Source organism: Carcharhinus amblyrhynchos, chromosome 1 (genome assembly GCF_965287045.1).
Source record: "Carcharhinus amblyrhynchos chromosome 1, sCarAmb.v2.hapA, whole genome shotgun sequence".
Taxonomy (NCBI): domain Eukaryota; kingdom Metazoa; phylum Chordata; class Chondrichthyes; order Carcharhiniformes; family Carcharhinidae; genus Carcharhinus; species Carcharhinus amblyrhynchos.
In genome coordinates, this window is record NC_137324.1 from 179,143,895 (window position 1) to 179,165,279 (window position 21,385).

Here is a 21,385-nt window from a genome sequence, read left to right on the forward strand (position 1 = left end):
GGAAACTCACTGTCCAAGTGTACATTGTGACATCTGTTGTATAATCTCCCGCACAGTGTGTTTATTGTGTGACCTCTCTGGCACCAGTCACTGTGTACACTGATACACAGACACAAGCCAAATGAGAGACCCACCATCACATTTCAAACCAGCGCCAACATTCAGAAACAAACCCCTTTAAAAAAAAACCTTTCCCAGGCTCATAAATAAAGTACAGGCACCAAACCAAACAACTGCTTGTTCTGTATCTGCCTGCCAACTCATTGTCAGATTGTGGAATGTTTTTGATGGTAATTAAAATGGATTGGAAAGTTACAGTCTCTTTATAATTTATATTCGAGCTTCAATCCCACACTTTGCAACACCGCTGCCAGTGTCACAGATCGAGTATTTTCCTGGTTTTGTGTTCACAAATGGAGCTGGCAGGGTGGCACGGTGATTGGCACTGCTGCCTCACAGCGCCAGGAACTCGGGTTCAATTCCGGCCACACAGAGAGACCCAGGGAGGGGAGCGGGACCGGGAGGGTGGAGGGGGAGTAACATGACCGGGTAGAGGTGGGGAGTGGGACTGGGAGGGTGGGGGGGGAGTAACATGACCGGGTAGAGGTGGGGAGTGGGACTGGGAGGGTGGGGGGGGAGTAACATGGCCGGGTAGAGGAGGGGAGTGGGATCGGGGGTGGGGTGGGGAGTGGGATCGGGGGGGGGGGGGGGGATGCGGGGAGGGGGGATGGGGAATTTGCATTCCTCCCAAATCAGCTTTATTTTGTGCAATGAAAAGAATGGTCAGTTCCTGTTAACAAATACAAACTTCCAAGGAATTAAAACTTGACCTTGAGTTTGACCTCACCAGTAGGGTTTTCTTCCTCCTCCTCGCAGAATCCCTACATTTGGCCCATCGACAGCAGGCCCTATCCCTGTAACCTCGTGTATTTACCCTGCTGAACCCCCCTGACACTAAGGAGCAATTCATCACGGCCAATCCGCCTAACCTGCACATCCTTACACTGTGAGAGGGAACCAGAGCATCCGGAGGAAACCCACGCAGACATGGGGAGAATGTGCAGACTCCACACAGACAGTCACGTATGAGGGTGTTGGTGACCATTAGATCGGCCTGTGATTATGCTTGGCAACGGACTGCCCTGGTTTACTGCTGTCACCGTGAGGATCTGCACCAGAGACAGTGCAGCCAATCACATCTTCCAAATCTCCTGGAACCGGTAGAGCACACCAAGATATGGAGATACCGGTGTTGGACTGGGGTAAATACAGTGAGAATTCTCACAACACCAGGTTAAAGTCCAACAGGTTTATTTGGTAGCAAAATCCACTAGCTTTTGGAGCGCTGCTCCTTCACCAGGTGAGTGGGAATTCTGTTCACAAACAGGGCAATATAAAGACACAAACTCAATTTACAAAATAATGGTTGGAATGTGAGTCTTTACAGGTAATCAAGTCTTAAAGGTACAGACAGTGTGAGTGGAGAGAGGGTTAAGCATAGGTTAAAGAGATGTGTATTGTCTCCAGATGGGACAGTTAGTGAGATTTTGCAAGCCCAGGCAAGTCGTGACAGTTACAGATAGTGTGACATGAACCCAAGATCCCTGTTGAAACCGTCCTCATGTGTGTGGAACGTGGCTATCAGTTTCTGCTCAGCAACTCTGTGCTGTCGTGTGTTGTGAAGGCCGCCTTGGAGAACGCTTACCCAAAGGTCAGAGGCTGAATGCCTGTGACCGCTGAAGTGTTCCCCAACAGGAAGGGAACAGTTTTGCCTGGTCATTGTCGAGCGATGTTAGTTTATCCGTTGTCGTAGCGTCTGCATGGTCTCCCCAATGTACCATGCCTTGGGACAGCCTTTTCCTGCAGTGTCTCTCCACTCACATTGTCTGTATCTTTGAGACTTGAGACTTTGACACACCTGTACAGACAGTGTATAATTCAGGCTAAAAAATGCAAATCAAATTTATATTAAAATTAAAATAACAGAGTGCCGGCGCATCCCAAAGTCCAGGACTGTGTATTGAAGGATGCATTAAAGCCTGGGGCAGCTACACAGAGTCACAGTGAGGAAATCACATCTAACATCCTTATAGCACGGACCAAGGGGCTGGAAACTGTGTGGAACCCCTCAGGGTATATCCCCGAAATAGGAAGAGAATTAAACCTCAGAACACAACATGCTACATGGAGTAAAAGTGAATTCTAATACACTTCCTCCAACTTTCAATAAGCAATGTTTCAGTAAGTACTTTAACTAATATTATGAATAAATATATTTTGGTAAAAACTAACCGAGTTTTATAATAGTTCACTCTGTTTCACTGAGCAACAACAGTTTGATGTTTGTGGATATGAATTTTCTGTGAATATATTTTCCGGATTTAGTTGTGGAATGTTATTTCCGATAAGGATTTTGGTGGACAGATGAGATCTGATTCACTATTGACATTTGTATTCCCGGCGACCCATCACTGACTATAAACCAATGTGTCTCTGTGTTGTCTGATTACACATCAGAGACATTTGGCAGATTTTCCCTCATCTCCGTCCTGGACGTAAACAGCAACACTGTGAAGGGATTGGTTAGCTCAGTTGGATGGACAGTGATGCAGAGCGATGCCAACAGCACAGGTTCAGTTCCCGTTCCCGCTGAGGTTATTTGTGAGGGCCCCGCCTTCCCAACCTTGCCCCTCGCCTGAGGTGCGGTGACCCTCAGGTTAAATCACCACCAGTCAGCTCTCTCCCCCCAACCCCCTCAGAGGGGAGAGCAGCCTATGGTCATCTGGAACTGTGGCCACTTTGCCTAATAAATCTCAGTAACCCAGTATGACAACTTCTCACTGTTTGATCTCTGCTGTTAAAGTGAGCTGACAATATTAATATGCAACAGGAAAACTGGCTGTGAAAATGGTTTTTCCAGTAAAAGTTTCCAAAGGAACAATTCAGATCTGGATCGCGAGTCACGGCTCAATTTTATCATAGATGTGGGCAGCACGGTGGCACAGTGGTTAGCACTGCTGCCTCACAGCGCCTGAGACCCAGGTTCGATTCTCAGTGTGGGTCACTGCCTGTGTGAAGTCTGCACATTCTCCCCATGTCTGCGTGGGTTTCTTCTGGGTGCTCCGGTTTCCTCCCACAGTCTGAAAGACATGCTGGTTAGGGTGCATTGACCCGAACAGGTGCCGGAGTGTGGGCGACTTGGGGAATTTCACAGTAACTTCACTGTTAATGTTAGCCTTATTTGTGACAAATAAATAAACTTTAACTTCAGGATAAAATTTGATGATTTTTCAGAATCCTCTCCACCATCGATTGAGGGTGTGGTAAATCTGGCCAACGGAAACAGGGTTTTAATCTTTCTACATTCATTACAAAAATTATAAAACCTATCCCGACCATTCCTTAATTTTTCTTAACTCAGCGGCACTCGGAGCCGGAGGCAGGAAAAGAGAGAAATGATTTTGCAGCCAGTGTGCTGATGGTAATAGTTGTTAATTAATATAATCGATTGGCTCAGAATCTCCAAGGAAAACGAGTGAAGTGAGAAAAATAAGGATAAAAGCAAATTACTGCGGATGCTGGAATCTGAAACCAAAAGAGAAAATGCTGGAAAATCTCAGCAGGTCTGGCAGTGTCTGTAAGGAGAGAAAAGAGCTGACGTTTCAAGTCCAGGTGACCCTTTGTCAAAGATAAAAGGCAGAGAAAGTGGGAGATATTTATACTGCGGAGGGAGGGAATGAAAGATGAGTCACAGTCACAAAAACCAGGGGAAAGGCTGCTAATGGCAGCCCATAGAGAGAATAAAGGGCATGAATGGCCAAACGGCAGAGAAGCTGTAAGCTGTGACAGTTGGAGATGTTGAGGGGGGAGGGGGAGGAAAAATGGGACAGAGGTAAAATGTAGAGAAGGGGAAGCGGGGGGAGAAAGTTGGGAACGATGTAGGGGGAAAGAGTTGCAGGGGAGAGAAAAATGAAGAAAGGCCATAAAGAAATAAAAGATAGAGAAATAAAAGATAGGAATAAAAGATAGAGAATAACATAAGAACATAAGAACATAAGAAATAGGAGCAGGAGTAGGCCATCTAGCCCTTCGAGCCTGCCCCGCCATTCAATAAGATCATGGCTGATCTGTTGTGGCTCAGTTCCACTTTCCCGCCCTCTCCCCATAACCCTTAATCCCCTCTCTTATCAAGAACCCATCAACCCGCTTCTTAAAAATATTTAGCGAGGCAGCCTCCACCACTTCAACGGGCAGAGAATTCCAGAGATTCACCACCCTTTGAGTGAAGAAGTTCCTCCTCAACTCCGTTCTAAACCGCCTCCCCTTTATCTTGAGGCTGTGCCCCCTAGTCCTACTGTCTTTTTTGAGCGGGAAGAGTCTCTCCACCTCTATCCTATCCATCCCATTCATCATCTTATACGTCTCAATGAGATCTCCCCTCATTCTTCTAAACTCTAACGAGTACAAGCCTAGTTTATTCAGCCTCTCCTCATAGCTCAATCCCCTCAACTCCGGTATCAGCCTAGTAAACCTCCTCTGCACTCCCTCCAAGGCCAAAATATCCTTGCGCAGGTGCGGCGCCCAAAACTGCACACAGTACTCCAGCTGCGGCCTCACCAATGCCCTATACAGCTGCAGCAAGACCTCCCTACTTTTATATTCAATCCCCCTCGCTATGAATATAACAAATTAAATAAAGTAAAATGAAAACAAAGTGGATGAGGCGGGGTAGAGCTAATCATCTGAAGTTGTTGAATTTGATGTTGAGACGGGAAGGCTGGAAAGTGCCGAGCCGGAAGATGAGATTCTGTTCCTCCAGTTTGTGTTGAGCTTCACTGGAACATTGCAGCAGGACAGGGACAGACACGTGGGAATGTAAAACATAAGGAAGAGAAATAAGGCTGTGTAGAAAGAAGTTTACTTCCCAGAGCTGGAGAAGCTTTTCCAGCTGTGGGAAGGGAAGCTGCAACATCAGACTCCTGGAGAGAGCAGGAACGTTGCACTTTGGAAAACAATTGCTGAAAACGCAATAACGCGATAGTAACCACGATTAAAGCAGGGTGGAATTAAAACAAATTGGTGCTGGAAAAAATTAAAGTTACAATCCAGCCAGGAGATAAAAAAATTAAAACAACAGCAGAAATAATACAAATTAAATTGGAAGGAAAAGGGATCAGAGAGAAGGGAAGTTACAATTTAAGAATGGCTAACTGTGAGAAAAGGTGGTGCTGTGGAACCTTTCACTGAGAATCTGGAATTCTGCAGTATCTATGAAGAGAGATTTCAATATTTCCTTGTGGAAAACAGATATTGGGTGAAATTAAAGTAACATCAGAGGTATCTGGGAGACTTGTCCTCCCTTCCACCCTGGACTATCACAGTAAGAAGTCTCACAACACCAGGTTAAAGTCCAACAGGTTTATTTGGAATCACGAGCTTTCGGAGCGCTGCTCCTTCATCAGGCGACTCACTTGATGAAGGGGCAGCGCTCCAAAACCTCGTGCTATCAAATAAACCTGTTGGATTTTAACCTGCTGTTGTGAGACTTCTTACTGTGATAGTCCAGGACTGGCATCTCCACATCATCCTGAACTGTAGCAAGCAGCACCCAGCTGATAAAGCTCCGTGAATTGGTTCAGTAACTCACAGTGTGACAAACTTTCCATTCTTTTCCCTTTGCTAACCACTTTAATATAAAACACCACCTTTTATCCAATGTTCTTTACAAAATTAAAACTCAATAAGATGTAATTAATGTTCATTCGCCAATCTGTCTCATCACTTTTACTTTATTTCCAACCTCAGAAACAGCTTCAATATTCCGAGAATATCTGAAAATATTCATCAAATCTCGCTGCTGTCTCAGTTTATTGGGAATGCAGAGATGTATCACATCCAGCGCTGTTCTCCTGTAGATATTAAATATTCTTTATTGCCTTCCCGACACAGTTCACTTATTGCCAGAACTGTTTATTATTTGTTCACGGGGTGAATGGCACTGAGACTGTCAGCATTTATTGCCCATCCCACATTGCCCTTGAGAAGGTGATGTTCCCAGACCAGTTATACAGAGGGGGGCTGTTTGGCCATTGTGTCTCTCAGCTCAATAAATGAACATTATGATTTATTGCCTTTTCCCCCATCCCTACACACTGTTTCTATTCAAATAATCATCTAATTCCCTCCTGGATGTCTTGATTGAACCTGCCTCTACCACACTTCCAGACAGAACATCCCAGACTCCAACCTCTTGCTGGGTGAAAAAGATTTACTCACATTTGCTTCTTTTTCAAATCTGTGCCCTCTGGTTCTTGATCCTTTCACAAGCAGAAATAATTTCTCCCCACCTATTCCGCCCAGCCCCCCCGTGATATTGAACATCTCAATCAAATCTCCTCTCAGCCTTCTGTTCTCCAAGGAGAACGATCCCAATCTCTCCTCATCACTGACGTTTCTCATCCCTGGGACCATTCTTGTAAACCTTTTCTGCGCCCTCTCCAATACACTAATATCCTTCCTATAGTGCGGCACTCAGAACTGCACACAATACTCCAGCTGAGGTCTAACTAGTGTTTTGTCTAAGTTCAGCATAATCTCCTTGCTCTTGTATTCTTGCACCTGTTAAGCCGCTCTCTTGAACCCTTGGTGAAGGTACATCCACAGTGCTGTTAGAGAGGTCTGTTTAGCCAAATAAACTGGATCTTTACTTTGCTTATGTCAAGAAATTATTTTCAATCCTCAATTTTTCCTCAGTTTGGGGCAAAAAAACCCTTCAAACTCTTGAGGAGAAAAGATGATCTGATGAAGCTCTGGGTCTCCAGATGGTGAAAACTGCAGTAAACATATTCATATCATTCCAGTGATCAGCACCAACCCAGAACAAACAATCTGATGAACACAACATCAAAAGTAAATGCATAAATACAGGAATAGTTAGACGTGGATTTCTTCGTTGGAGAACCAGCTGACAGATACACCAGCTCATTAACCACAAGGAAGTTTTAACTTTCATATCTTCAAAGGCGAGAGGAAATCTGAAATAAAGTGTCCCACTTTCAGGAAAATAGTCGAACAAGGTGAATGTAAAAGTTCACTCAGCCAAAAAAAAAAACAAGGCTCAGATAAGGAATGGAAGAGGTGCGTCCGATACTTTTCCCCAGCTGACAGCCAGTCATAATCTGAAGGACAGTCTGGGATAACATTGAAATATAACTCACGCCCGTCTGACTCACAGCCAGATACTCGGTATCTATTCACCAGCAAGTTAACAAAGTCAGGAACTTTTGCAATATCTAAAATGTAAATGAATTTGATCATAGAAAGTGATTGGAATATTTGTATCATTACAAAGCAATTGGTGCGATTTACTCACATTAATTTTTTTAAATTTCTATTCAATGCTACTGGGGTAATTGAGAAGAAGTATTTTGTGTTTTAATTGCACTATCAGAACTCATTTTGCTTTGATTTAAAGAACTATGGAACTCACAAGCAGTGTGTCATTGTGAGTGAGGACGATATCTTTATCAATGTATAAAAATGAAAGAAAGAGAGAAAGAGAGAGTACATGACAGGAGTGAGATCAGAGACTAAACTCCCAGTCAGTGCTGAGTTAGTCCATGTCAGATGCAGCTTTCTCTGGGGCTCTGGGACCTCAACAATCCCAGTTCACAGACTGGAGAATAAATCTGGTTTCACCATATCGAGTGGGCTCTCCTGGAGAGTGTGTGTGTGTGTTGGAAGTTCTCAGCAGGTCTGGCATCGCCTGTGGAGAGAGAAACAGAATTAACAATTCAGGCGAATGATAATCCTCTTTCAGAACTGTTCAGAGTTCTGATTAAATGTCAGCGATCTGAAACATTAACTCGCTTTCTCTTTCCACAGAGGCTGGCCTTTCTGAAGCAGTTAGATAGAGCACACGGGGTGAATGAGATCAAAGGATATGGGGGGAGGGCAGGGGTCAGGCTAACAGGTTGGATGATCAGCCATGATCATAATGAATGGGAACAGACTCAGAGGGCCGAATGGCCTCCTTCTGCTCCTATTTCCTATCCAGCATTTCCGTTTTGATTCCAGATTTCCAGCAACACCAGCATCAGGTTTCCGAATGATGAATGGACACTTGGACAAGATTACAGAGGGTTACAGTTACCATGGAAACCACACTCACTGTCCACCACACAGAGCGGACTGCCCCTAACACATGGGGCAGAGTCTCAGCGCGGTGCCTGAGAACGGCCTGTTTTGTTCATTTTAATTTCCAAACACTTTGGGAAATGATGGAGTCACACTTTGTGCACCTGTGTCTCAGATCTGGATTTTTAACCCTTTAAAACCTCAGTGAGGCATCACTGAGCATAATAACCTCCAGACATGAGGTTAACGCTCCAACCACCAGACTGGAACTGTTTAATAATATTAACACGCGGAATACCCTCTCAACATCCTATCAGGTAACAGCTCTGCATTATGAGAGAGAGAACATGCAGCGAGATAGGGAGACCCTGCTTAGTTGGTTCCTGCTGATCAGAGTAATCCTTCATAGAATCCCCACACAGTGCAGGGAGAGGCCATTTGGCCCATTGAGCCTTCACTGACCCTCTGACAGAGTATCTTACCTAGGCCTTCTTCCCCACCCTAACCCCATAACTCCACACATTTCCCATGGTTAATCCATCAAACCCACAATCTTTGGACTGTGGGATGAAACTGGAGCACCCGGAGGAAACCCACGCAGACACGGGGAGAATGTGCAGACTCCACACAGACAGTGACCCGAGCCAGGAATCGAACCCAGGTTCCTGCACTGTGAGGCAGCAGTGCTAACCACTCTGCGACCGTGCCATCCTGAGCTCGGTATCAGACAGAACCATAAAGATCAGATTAGGTTCCTGCATCGAGTCTACTCTTAGACATTGGAGAGTTCTTTGCCAGTCTCTGCGACATTGAGACTGAAAGAAGAATTTCTAAGATTGAAGGCACACAGTGTCTGAGAGAACTTGATTAACACGAGAGACCCCAGAGAAAGAATTTCTTTTATAACATGGAACTTTCTGCAATAGTGGAAAATCTAACCCTGGTGTACAGAAGCCCAAGTTTAATTAACGAATAATTAACAAATGAAGAATAAAGTGGAAAATGCTGGAAACACACAGCAGGTCAGGCAGCATCTGTGGAGAGAGAGAGAATTAATGGTTAGGCTGATGACCTTCACCAGCTCTCGAAGTATCTCCATTCACTGCTGGATCAAGGTGAACTTTAGCTGCTCTCTGCTGAGTGGAAGGAACTTACTCTCTCTTAACATTTCTAACACATCTATCATCAGTTTGCACGGCAAGATGTTTTCTAATCTATCACGCGGTGAAGTTTAACTGAGCTTGCCAATAAAACTTCCTAATTGATGGTAATACTCAGGAAAATGTCTTGTATTTTAATAACACAATAAAAGATCTCAAAGTAATTCATTGAAGCTTTTGAAAATCTGGCACCATGCTCAGTGCAACAATCAGATAACCAAAAGCTTGATCAAATAGTTCAAGGAGTTTCTTAAAGGGAGCGGGGAAAAGTTGGTGAGATTTAGAGAGGAGATTCCAGAGCCTGGGGCCATGGCAGAAATATAATATTTAAGAGAGAAGGGGCAGTAAGAAGTCTCTCAACACCAGGTTAAAGTCCAACAGGTTTATTTGGTAGCACGAGCTTTAGGAGCGCTGCCCCTTCATCAGGTGAGTGGACGATTGGGTTTCTGTTTGTGAGCCAAATCCTCCACTCACCTGATGAAGGGGCAGTGCTCCGAAAGCTCGTGCTACCAAATAAACCTGTTGGACTTTAACCTGGTGTTGTGAGACTCCTTACTGTGCCCACCCCAGTCCAACGCTGGCATCCCCACATCATGCACCCCCTCTCCCAAACCCAGGCAACCAGGACCTCTGCAAGTAAGGCCAGTGGCGGTGCTATTAAGATGCACAAGAATCTAGAATTGGAGGAGTTACAGTGGGAAGATTGCAGGAATGGGGAGATTTTTGGAGAAATGGAAGGGCCATTCATGAGAAACAGAGTTTTGTTTGATATTTGAAAATGGCAATGTGAAAATGATTGATATCAAAGTTATTTCTCTGTTTCTTCTGTGAAGCAATTCCTTTGTCAGAATGTGGAATATGGTTACAGTATCTGATCCTTTCACACAGGTTTACCAAAAGAATAATGAACCCCGTGGGCTCAAACTCCTTATTAACACATCATTACCCTGCTCTGTGGGTAATTTCCATGGGATAGGGTCAACTGCACAGACACAGTGATTTAATGGTTCACTCTAATCTATTGCTGAGTGATGGAATGATACTGCAACTCCTGACACAGTATGCATCACCGTGAAACTGTCATTTTAAAACGTTTAGCGTCCATTGCAAGAGTGATTCACCACAGCTCAAGCTAACACTCAGAGAGATACATCACTGCCCTCTGACTCTGTTACTCCACGTTAGCCTCACCTGATTAAGGCCAGCATTAAAACAAATCCGTGATATATTTCACCACGGAAGCAGGGAATTCTCCCAGTTCTGGTATGAATGCTGAGAGATTGTCTTGATGATCTGAGAGTGTTTAATCAGTGTAAGGTGTCAGTGAGAAGCAGAGAGTGTTTTTCCTGGTAAAGTGTCAGTGGTGGGGAGAAGTCAGGGTGGGGGGTGGGGGGGGGTGGGTGCAGCAGAGGGTGGTGTCAGGGTGTTCTGAAACTTGCTGATGACACTGATGTTATTGGGCAGGTAAGGAGCAGGAAGGGATTGCGGGGAGATTGATGGACAGAAAGTGAATTCTTCACTGAAAAGGAAGGATATTACAATCGGAAGGAGAGAATTTGATCATTGAAGGCTATGTTGGATTTCAGAAGAAGTTTACAAATTATCGTCCAGTTCTCTTGTCTCCTGAACCATTTATAACTTTATTTGTGAAATATTTAGTCAATTTGCAAAATTGAGCCTGATTGCCAACAATTTCCCTGAGTCGGTTTACACCAATCTCTGTCCTGATTTAGTTAACTTACAATCATAGAATCCCTGCAGTGCAGAAAGAGGTTATTCAGCCCATCGAATTTGACTATAATCCCACCCAAATCCTATCCCCATAACCCCATACATTTACCCTAGCTAATCCCTCTGACACTAAGGGGCAATTTAGCACGGGCCAATCCACCTAATCTGCACATCTTTGGATTCTCGAGTTTTCTGTGGAGCTAATTTACCCGCTTGAAACTGTACAAATCTTCCAAAAATGCACTTTTGATGCAACATTTCCATCAGGAACGAGAAAGAGAGAGACAGAGCTTATCTTTCACAGTGCCTCACTCTCTCACCTCTCTTCTAACATTATTGTACACAAGAGTCTCACTCATGGTAAAACCGGCCTCAGTTGGGTCGTTCTTTGGAACAAGTGGAGATGATGGCACAGTGTGGACAGAATTCCACCTACCCTGGCACTGATCAGTTTATGTTGCCAGTCTCCATAAAACGTGGTCTAGAAAATTGCTCCGAATGTGATCCAGCCGGTGATTCTGGACTGTTCCCTGGACTGGACAGCAGTGTATTTACTGGTGTAATTTCTGGAAATGTGTGTGATTTTAACAGCGGTTATATAAATGACCAGCAGGTAGTTTTGTGGAAGAGGCACGAATAATAAAGGAAGTTTACACCTGGCAACGTTTCCGTGTAAACCTCTGAATTTCCTCACCCACCTTCCCAAAAAACAGCCTCATTTGGAGAAGATTCAGGACGTTCTGGGATATCCTAAGGAATGATTTCCACCATCAATCAATACCCACTCCTGCTTTTGTATTCCAGGCAGCTGGTTTACACACAGCAAATTCCCACGGGTGTTGCAGCACCAGTTTCCCCATCCAGGATCCAACATGCTTTCAGAAAAACCCAACTCCAGTTATTCCTACAAAATTCAGGGGAAAACTCGGAGAGCAACACTTCTCCCGAACTGACTGTGAAATAGAGGCTCTGAGGGAGCAGACAGTCAGTGATTGGGAGAAATCATTGTACACAAATAGCAATAGGTGTCATTAAAACATCAACTGCCAATGTCACAATGTGTAAAACACTCAGGAGGTGACACAAATACAACAAGGTCAGCACACCAAGGGGATTGGTTCTGCTCCTGCTGTCATTTTACTCTGTGGTTAGCACTGCTGCCTCTCAGTGCCTGGGATCCGGGTTCGATTCTCAGCAGAGTTTGCACATTCTCCCCATGTCTGTGTGGGCGTCCCCCCACAGTTCAAAAGTCATGCTGGTTAGGGTGCATTGGCCATGCTAAACTCTCCCTCAGTGTACCCAAACAGGCACTGTAATGTGGTGACCAGAGGATTTTCACAGTAACTTCATTGCAGTGTTAATGTAAGCCTACTTGTGACACTAATAATTAACCTTTACTTTAGTATGCAGGTACAGCATATGGAATGTTGGTGTTTATTGCAAGGGGAATGGAATATAAAAGTAAGAATGTTTTGCTGCAAAGTTGTAAGCATGAAGTTTCTCAAAGCCAACTTGGTAATGAGATGTAGGGAAAAGGCAGGAGTCCACGTGCATTGGTAATAAGCGGATAAATAATGACCACATTTTTGGAAGTTCTAAGCAAGTTTTGTGTGTGCAAAATACTAACAACGAGGATCTTCATTGAAAAGCCAACCACGAGAAGCAGGACAAGTCCAGGAACGTGCCTTTGGTTAACTCGAGATCAATCCCAAAAAATGATGCCAGTGTCTTCACCTTCTGATATCTTGTCACGCCTCCTACACCAGAGAGAGAGAATAACGAGGATCCTACTATTACCCATCTTGCTCCTTTAAGCTGAACTGCAATTAGTAGACCCAAAAACAATGTTAAATCTAAATGTGGGCATATTGGGTCAAGGGAACATCTTGCAGTGAAACTCCTGAGTGATGAATGAATTAATCTGTATTCGGGTTGTTTTGTGATGTCTCTAGGTGCTTTAGCAATGAGCAACGTAAAGCTTGTTAGTGGCTGTATCTTGTTGTTGAGTCTTTTCCAATCAGTGTCCATGGATGTAAAGTTTTGAATTGCAGTCACACAGCAGAGGACAGAAGAGGTTGCTCAGTTTGCAGGAACGTGTAAGAGATTTGAAAGTTCTTCCACAACTTCTTCCACAAATTTGATTGAGTTTTTTGAAGGGGTAACCAAGAAGGTAGATGAGGGCAGTGCAGTTGGTGTTGTCTACATGGACTTTAGCCTTTGACAAGGTACCACAGGGTAGGTTGTTGCATAACATTAAATCTCATGGGATCCAGGGTGAGGTATCTAAATAAATCCAAAATTGATTTCTTGACAGAAGCCAATGGGTGGTTGTAGAGAGTTGTTTTTCAAACTGGAGGCCTGTGACCAGCGATGTGCCTCAGGGATCAGTGCTGAGTCCACTGTTATTTGTCATTTATATTAATGATTTGGATGAGAATATAGGGGGCATGGTTAGTAAGTTTGCAGATGACACCAAAGTTGGTGGCATAGTGGACAGTGAAGAAAGTTATCTCCAATTGCAATGGGATCTTGATCAATTGGGCCAGTGGGCTGATGAATGGCAGATGGAGTTTAATTTAGACAAATGCGACGTGATGCATTTTGGTAGATTGAACCAGGGCAGGATTTATTCAATTAATGATTGAAGAGAGTTACTGAACAAAGAGATCTAGGGGTACATGTTCATAGCTCCTTGAAAGTGGAGTCACAGGTGGACAGAGTGGTGAAGAAGGCATTCAGCATGCTTGGTTTCATTGGTCAGAACACTGAATACAGGAGTTGGGATGTCTTGTTAAAGTTGTACAAGACATTGGTAAAGCCGCTGTTGGAATACTGTGTGCAATTCTGGTCACCCTATTATAGAAAGGATATTATTAAACTGGAAAGAATGCTGAAAAGATTTACTAGGACGCTACCGGGACTTGATGGATTGAGTTATAAGGAGAGGCTGGATAGACTGGAGCTGAGGGATGATCTCTATAAAATAATGAGGACATAGATCAGCTAGATAGTCAATATTTCCCAAAGTTAGGGGAGTCTAAAACTAGAGGGCATAGGTTTAAGGTGAGAGGGGAGAGATACAAAAGTGTCCAGAGGGGCAATTTTTTCACACAGAGGGTGGTGAGTGTCTGGAACAAGCTGCCAGAGGTAGTAGTAGAGGCGGGTACAATTTTGTCTTTTAAAAAGCAATTAGATAGTTACATGGATATGATGGGTACAGAGGGATATGGGCCACATGTGGGCAACTGGGATTAGCTTAGAGGTTTTAAAAAAAAGGGTGGCGTGGACAAGTTGGGCTGAAGGACTGTTTCCGTGCTGTAAACCTCGATGACTCTATGAACTGATGCTTTTAAAAAATCAACTTCTATTGAATCAAAAGCCTGAATTTATTTGCATGTAACAAGGCATTGCATTGCAGTTTGCTGATTTATAGAATCTGTAATGTCACACAAACTATATCATTACATGTAGCATTCGCTGAATTCTACTGTGTTCCACACTCCATTCAGAAATCCTTATTTGTGATACACAGATAGAAATATATACTATATATATATTTCTTTGATCATCGTTAGGAGTTGCAGACTATATCAGACAAAACAACTAGAAAGTTTTTACAAACGCACACAGTAGGCCGTTCAGCCCTCCATATCTGTTCTGCCACCTGATGAGACCATTGCTGATCTGATTGCAGTTATTCCTCCTCTCTCCTGTCTCAGCAACCAGGACACCCACAAACCTGGCCATCAGCGGTGGAGCAATGGAGATGCATGTCAGAGGAACGGACTGGGAGGGTTGAAGCACTGCGGGAGATTACAGGGATATGGAAAAGGGGCAGGACATGATTGAGAAACAGACTTTTGTTTGAAAAGGAAATATTTGAAAATGGTAATCTGAAAAATGTGCTAATTGCATATTGGTCTTTATTGTAAAGCGATTAGATTACAAGGCTAAATAAATCTTGCTACAATTGTGCAGGTTTTAGTGAGATCACATCTGGAGTACTGTGAGCAGTTTCAATCTCCACATTTAAGAAAGGATAGATTTCATTCGAGGCGATACAGTGAAGATTTACTCGATTGGTCCCGGGATTGAGGGGGTTATTCCTGTAACGAGAGGCTGATTATATTCTCTGGAATTTAGAAGAATGAGAGGCAATCTCATTGAAGATGACAAGACTCAGAGGGGGTGCGACAGGGCGGGCACAGAGATTGTAAATGCTGGTCAGGGGGATCTAAACAGTGTCAGGATAAGGGACTGATCGTTAAGGATTGAGTTGAGGGGACATTTCTTCACTCAAAGAGTAGCAAATCTTTGGAATTCTCCACTTGAGGGTTGTAGGTGCTCCATTGATGTGGGTTTACCTACACCACACGTACTGCAGCAGTTCATGATGGCAACTCACTATCACCTTCTCAAGGGCAATGAGGGATGGGTAATAAATGCTGCCTAGTCAATGACACCCACTGTATCTTTTAACAAAGCTTTTAAGACTGGGATGGACAGGTTTTTAGTCTCTTAGGGATTTAAGGGATATGGGGAAAGGTGGAAGAATGGAGTTATAGCTCAAGGCCAGCCGTACTGAACAACAGAACAGGTTCGATGGGCCGAGTGGTTTACTCCAGCACCTATTTCTATATTCTGAGGTGGTAACGAGCAGGATAGATAAAGGAGAACCAGCAGATATAACATGCTTGGATTTTAAAAAAGCATTTGATAAGGTACCGCATAAAAGGCTGCTTAATAAGTCCATGGTGTTTGGGGTGATATATTGGCATGGATAGAGGGTGGCCAACTTACAGAAGACAGAGAGTTGGGATAAGAGGAGAATTTTCAGGGTGGCAACCTGTAACTAGTAGAGTGGGATCAGTGCTGGGGCCACAATTATTTACAATATATAGAATTGATTTGGACAAGGGAAGTGAATATACTGTTGCCAAGTTTACAGATGACACAAAATAGGTGGGAAGAATAAAGGAACTGAATATTATTTAAATGAAGAGACCGCAGAAAGCTGCAGATGAGGGATTAGGGGCCCTTGTGCATAAATCACAAAAAGTTGGCATGCAATTTGAGCAGGAATAGGAAATATCAGCCTTTATTTCAAAGGGCATGGAATATAAAAATAGAGAAGTCTTGCTAAAACTACAAAGCACTAGTTACACCACACCTGGAATACTGTGAACAGGTTTGATCCCCTTATCTAAGGAAAGATATTGGAGTCAATAGAGATGGTTCATTAGATTGATCCGGGGAATGGAGGGATAATCTCACTGAATGGCCGGCTTCTGTTCCTACAACAATGAATAAAAAACTCGCAGATGGTGCTCTAATGATTCTCTAATTATCCAGAAGCCAATCAGTGAAAATGCCACCAGGTTGGATCCTGGTCACCACTGAAGCCACGACAGTTTCCCGTTATCTCCTGTCTTACCTCATCGCTCAGTTTGATTTTATTTGTGTCTTTTTGTCACAGGTAGACACAAGTTCAAGTCTTTGCTGAGTCTGTTGCTTTCTGTGTAACAAAGGAACAATTTATATTGATTGTGGAATACATTGTGATTTACCCAGCCTCCAATACCACCTTATCTACCCATCGGCTGAAAGAGTCCAGTCTGTAAACTCACGCTGATATGTCTGATATGGAAGCAATGATCCAAGTACAAACACTGAACATTGTGGGTGTTTCAGGCCTGGCCCAAACTTACCCGAGGGGCCGTTACACAGTGACCATCCCTGAGTGAAGAGACCAGCTCCTCAAAGACAGCACGATGCAGTCCTGTTTGTGTTTAAATTCATCATTAACTTGAGTAACACATGTTACACCTTCACAGCAACAACTTGTCCTGTACTCCACTAAATCTGGAAAACCCTGGCCATAGAAAAGGTGTTTACATTCAGGGAAAACCTGAACTCGGGAATTTTAAATTTAAGACAGTCACTAATAAATCCAATAGGGAATTCAGGAAAAACTCCTATACCCAGGGAGTGGGGGAGAATGTGGGACTCGCTCCCATGGGGAGTGGGGGAGAATGTGGGACTCGCTCCCACTGGGAGTGGGGGAGAATGTGGGACTCGCTCCCACGGGGAGTGGGGAGAACGTGGGACTCGCTCCCACGGGGAGTGGGGGAGAATGTGGGACTCGCTCCCACGGGGAGTGGGGAGAATGTGGGACTCACTCCCACGGGGAGTGGTCATGGGTGAGTTGTACTGATAGGACCAGACGGATTGGCTGATGGGGTGAGACGAAGAGGGGAAGCTCGGGTACAGCAGAAACATGGAGCTGACAGGTCGAATGGCCTGTAATAGATTTCTCATCGCTGAAAACACAGTGACACACACAGTGCAGTCTCCAGCATCACCTCCCAATGCTTAATGATTTACTGGATCATCGTCAAAATTCACCTGGGAAGAACTATATGACTGGTTTCCATAGTGATTCTGACAGCAGCACTGCTCTTTAACACTCATGAAAGATAAATGATCAGCTAATGTAACCATGGCAACCAGTCATACTAAACTTACCAACCACATTATAAAAATGATCATTAAATCTGGTAATAAAATCATTAATGAGTGACACGGACACTGATAGTAATTAAGAAACACGTCATTAAAAATTCCCAATATTCCATCCACACACTGCCACGACCACAGAGATTTTCTTTGGGCTCTTGTCGTGACCTTAGATTCTCAAACCGATGACGTGATTTTGGAATAAAGTCCCACGGCTCCAATCATTTTCATCAAATATTGACACAACCAGCAGTGCTGGGAATATTCCAAACATATCTGTTATTTTAGAACAGATTTTGTGATTCAGGGAGATACAGTTATGTAAATACGTTATGAAAATGGGTATTTTTACAGACCTCAGCGTGTCCACAGTGTTCTGGAACGGCTGCTGATCTGATGTTGCAGCAACAGGCAGTTTGTTCACAGCGAGATTCTTCCGAACAGCAATCCTGGGTGACTGGATATTAGGTTTATTTAGTGATGTTGGTGGAGGAAAAAACAATGGTTAAAAATTCTGTTGGTTTTCACAGTGGCCGTGGGATCTTTAATCCCACTGGAAAAGGGGGGACAGGGACTCAGTTCAGCATCTCATCCACCCAGAGGACAAAACATCCAATGATGCAGTGCCCGCTCAACCCTTATAAGACCCAGTCCCACATTCTCCCCACTCCCCGTGGGAGCGAGTCCCACATTCTCCCCACTCCCTGTGGGAGCGAGTCCCACATTCTCCCCCACTCCCCGTGGGAGCGAGTCCCACATTCTCCCCACTCCCCGTGGGAGCGAGTCCCACATTCTCCCCCACTCCCCGTGGGAGCGAGTCCCACATTCTCCCCACTCCCCGTGGGAGCGAGTCCCACATTCTCCCCACTTCCTGTAAAGACTTTGTGACAGAATTAGGCTCAAAGTCAAACTGTCTGACTCGGGGTGTGAGTGTGTGGTAATGATTTGGTTATTCATATCCAAATACTCAAACTGAATGCAACTCAAGGTTCCCACGAGAGAGACAAACAAGATCCAAACTGACAGAATGAGGCGCCTTGTCCTGGGCTGGATCTTAGCTAAAAGACCAAAATGGATTTGAAAAATTGCATGAGATGATGCCATGGTTTAACCTCATTGGCTACCCTGATCACTGGCTCTACCCTACCTGGGAGATAGAATCCTACAGAGCAGATGGAGGCCATTCGAGTCAGCAACGACCACAATTCCATCCAGGTCCTATCTCCAGAACCCCATACACTTACCCCTGCTGGTCCCCCCTCTCAGTAATGGGCAATTTAGCATGGCCAATCCACCCAATCTGCACATCTTTGTAGTGTGGGAGAAAACCAGAGCACTCAGAGGAAACCCATGCAGACATGGGGAGAATGTACAAACTTCACACAGACAGTGACCCAAGCTGGGAATTAAAACAGATTCCTGGCGCTGTGAGGCAGCAGTGCTAACCTCCGTGCTCTCAGTGTACCAGTCTGATCATTGCCTCTCCCAGAATGTCTGATAAGGGCCTGTTTCCTTCCACAATGATAAACATGAGGCACGCAGAGGAGGCCATTCAGCCCGTGCTGATTGTGCTGACTCTTTTGAACAATCTACTGAATTAATAGCACACCCCCCTGGCTCTGTCCCCGTAGCCCTGCAAACATTCCATTCCCAACTTCTAAAAGTGTTTCTTCCACCATTTCAGACAGTGATTGATGGAGACATTACCCAGCCATCTTCATATCGATCACCAATTGTGGTGGACCACACATCATTCCCATTTTGACGTGGGCCAAACGCAGAGAAATGGAACTGGCTGGGTTTCGGAAACCTGGTTGGCAGGCCCGTTTCCGTATCTCCATGAGTCTAACTTGGAAATGAAGGATTAGTTACTGCACAGTAAAGACCATTCCAGGAGTACGCACACCAGTAAGTTCATGCATGTTTTATTGAAATAGTAATATAAAATACTTCCTCATTGTTACAAGTGCATGCTTAAACTGCTGACATTTCGGAGGTCAAATTACAAAGGCAAGGCATTCAAGGTTGTAGTGAATTACTTGGGCACATTTACAGTTGTTAAAAAAAAATCAATGAATTATCCATTATGGACCAGTTTTTAACCATATCATCAAACCCGTAACTGATAAGGTGAAAATACACTCAATGATTCATTGTGGCACGAAAGAAAAGTCAGACTCCACCCACTGTGACTAAAACAGCATCATGCATCTAGAGTTTTACATGTACCCACACATCGATTGTTTAATTTTCACAATGTTTGATAAACATGCTATTCTTCTACATGGTGCACTTATGTGTACTGAAAAATGTTCAAAGATTCCAATCCCCCTCTGAATAATCTCAAGAAGTTCTTTTTTTTTAAATTACAAAAATTCAAAAGGCATTAAGCAATTTCATACAGTGAATATAAAGTATGCAAGTTTACATTACATTTCCAGTATATGTCAGATTATTTAAGCGCATTACAGTCCCATACAGGGACAGTACAGCCATTAACTGGGGGGAAAAAAACATGCATAGGACAGTTTTACAGGCTACAGATGCTATTCACTGCATTTTATATGGTATGTCTTGTTCTTCATATAGTTAAAATAAATTTTAAAATATGAATGCGTCACTCATTAATATACAATTCCAGCAAGCCACAACCAACTCAACGCAAATGAAATAAGAAAAATGAATGATAAAAGTTATAAATAAATTTCCAGTTATTTTTTGGAAAAAGGGTATTCATTGCCAAGTGAGTAAGCTAGGTAAATACATAAACTGGTAGCATCCAAACACACTAAATCAACCTGAGGTAAGCAGAATTTATACAAAAACCAAATTTGATTTTTGGCATTTTGTTAATGATTTTGCAACTTTACAATTTCTTCTTTTTAAGACTTGCCTAATTTGTTTGATACTCTGCTGAAAGAGCATCAAAAATGTTAATAAATAGTCCACATTTCAAATCAGCTATTATTTAGTTTGTACAACCTCATATTTTCAATTTTTTTTAATATGTCAAACTTTTAGTTCTGTAATCGTAAATGGACAGTAGAAGATTAAAGAGCTATTAGACAGAGATCCCACATCCAGTATAGTAAAGGCCTTTTCAAAACAGATCTGAGAGTTTTCCTTGATGCAAAAGGAAAACATTTTGATTCATCTAATGTGTAATATTTAACCAGCATTTAACTTTTTGCTTATCTAGAAGCAAAGGCATATCCCATCTGAGGTAACTTAACTGTCAACAATCACAAAACAATTTCTATCACTCTGTTACTGTAATCTGTCATCCAACACCCTAGCTCCCAGAGCATGCAGCAGTAATCAGAGGCAAGAAAGTCAAACCGCTTAATGTGGCAACAATACAATCATGCCTTGGAACTGGAAACTGCGAAAGGATCACTGAATATTCCCTCTCTCAGTGCCGTTTGCCTCTGAGCAAAGCACCTTGTTGATGGAGTTAAGGCTGCCGTCACTCGGAATTCCATCGCGGCGAGGAGGCATCCTCTCGTTGATACGATCCAAACCCTTCGCTTCAGCAAAGCTGCTGATCTTATGCTGGGGTGAGAAACCTCGAATAGCTGGAGGAGGGCGAGGGAGGAGGGAGCGGGGGGAGGCAGGGCGAGGGAGGAGGGAGCGGGGGGAGGCAGGGCGAGGGAGGAGGGAGCGGGGGGAGGCAGGGCGAGGGAGGAGGGAGCGGGGGGAGGCAGGGCGAGGGAGGAGGGAGCGGGGGGAGGCAGAGGGTTGGAAGGTGTGTTGTGGGGCAAGGAAGAAAGAAGGGGAAAAATGTGAAACAACAATATTTTTGTTCCCAATTCCACCAACATACAAACTGAGTGTGGTTACTT

General features: G+C 43.9%; 1 protein-coding gene across 3 annotated transcripts in view; it reads right to left on the bottom strand.

Annotated features, from left to right (window-relative positions):
• Positions 1-19,451: 19,451 nt before the first annotated feature.
• LOC145348062 (protein phosphatase 3 catalytic subunit alpha) overlaps positions 19,452-21,385 on the bottom strand; it is a 272,223-nt gene continuing 270,289 nt past the window's right edge. For all 3 annotated transcript variants that reach the window (XM_080196211.1, XM_080196202.1, XM_080196218.1), the window contains one exon: positions 19,452-21,118. In XM_080196211.1, the coding sequence (XP_080052337.1) occupies positions 20,937-21,118 (182 nt within the window). In that variant the 3' untranslated portion in view covers positions 19,452-20,936. The remainder of the gene's footprint in view (positions 21,119-21,385) is intronic.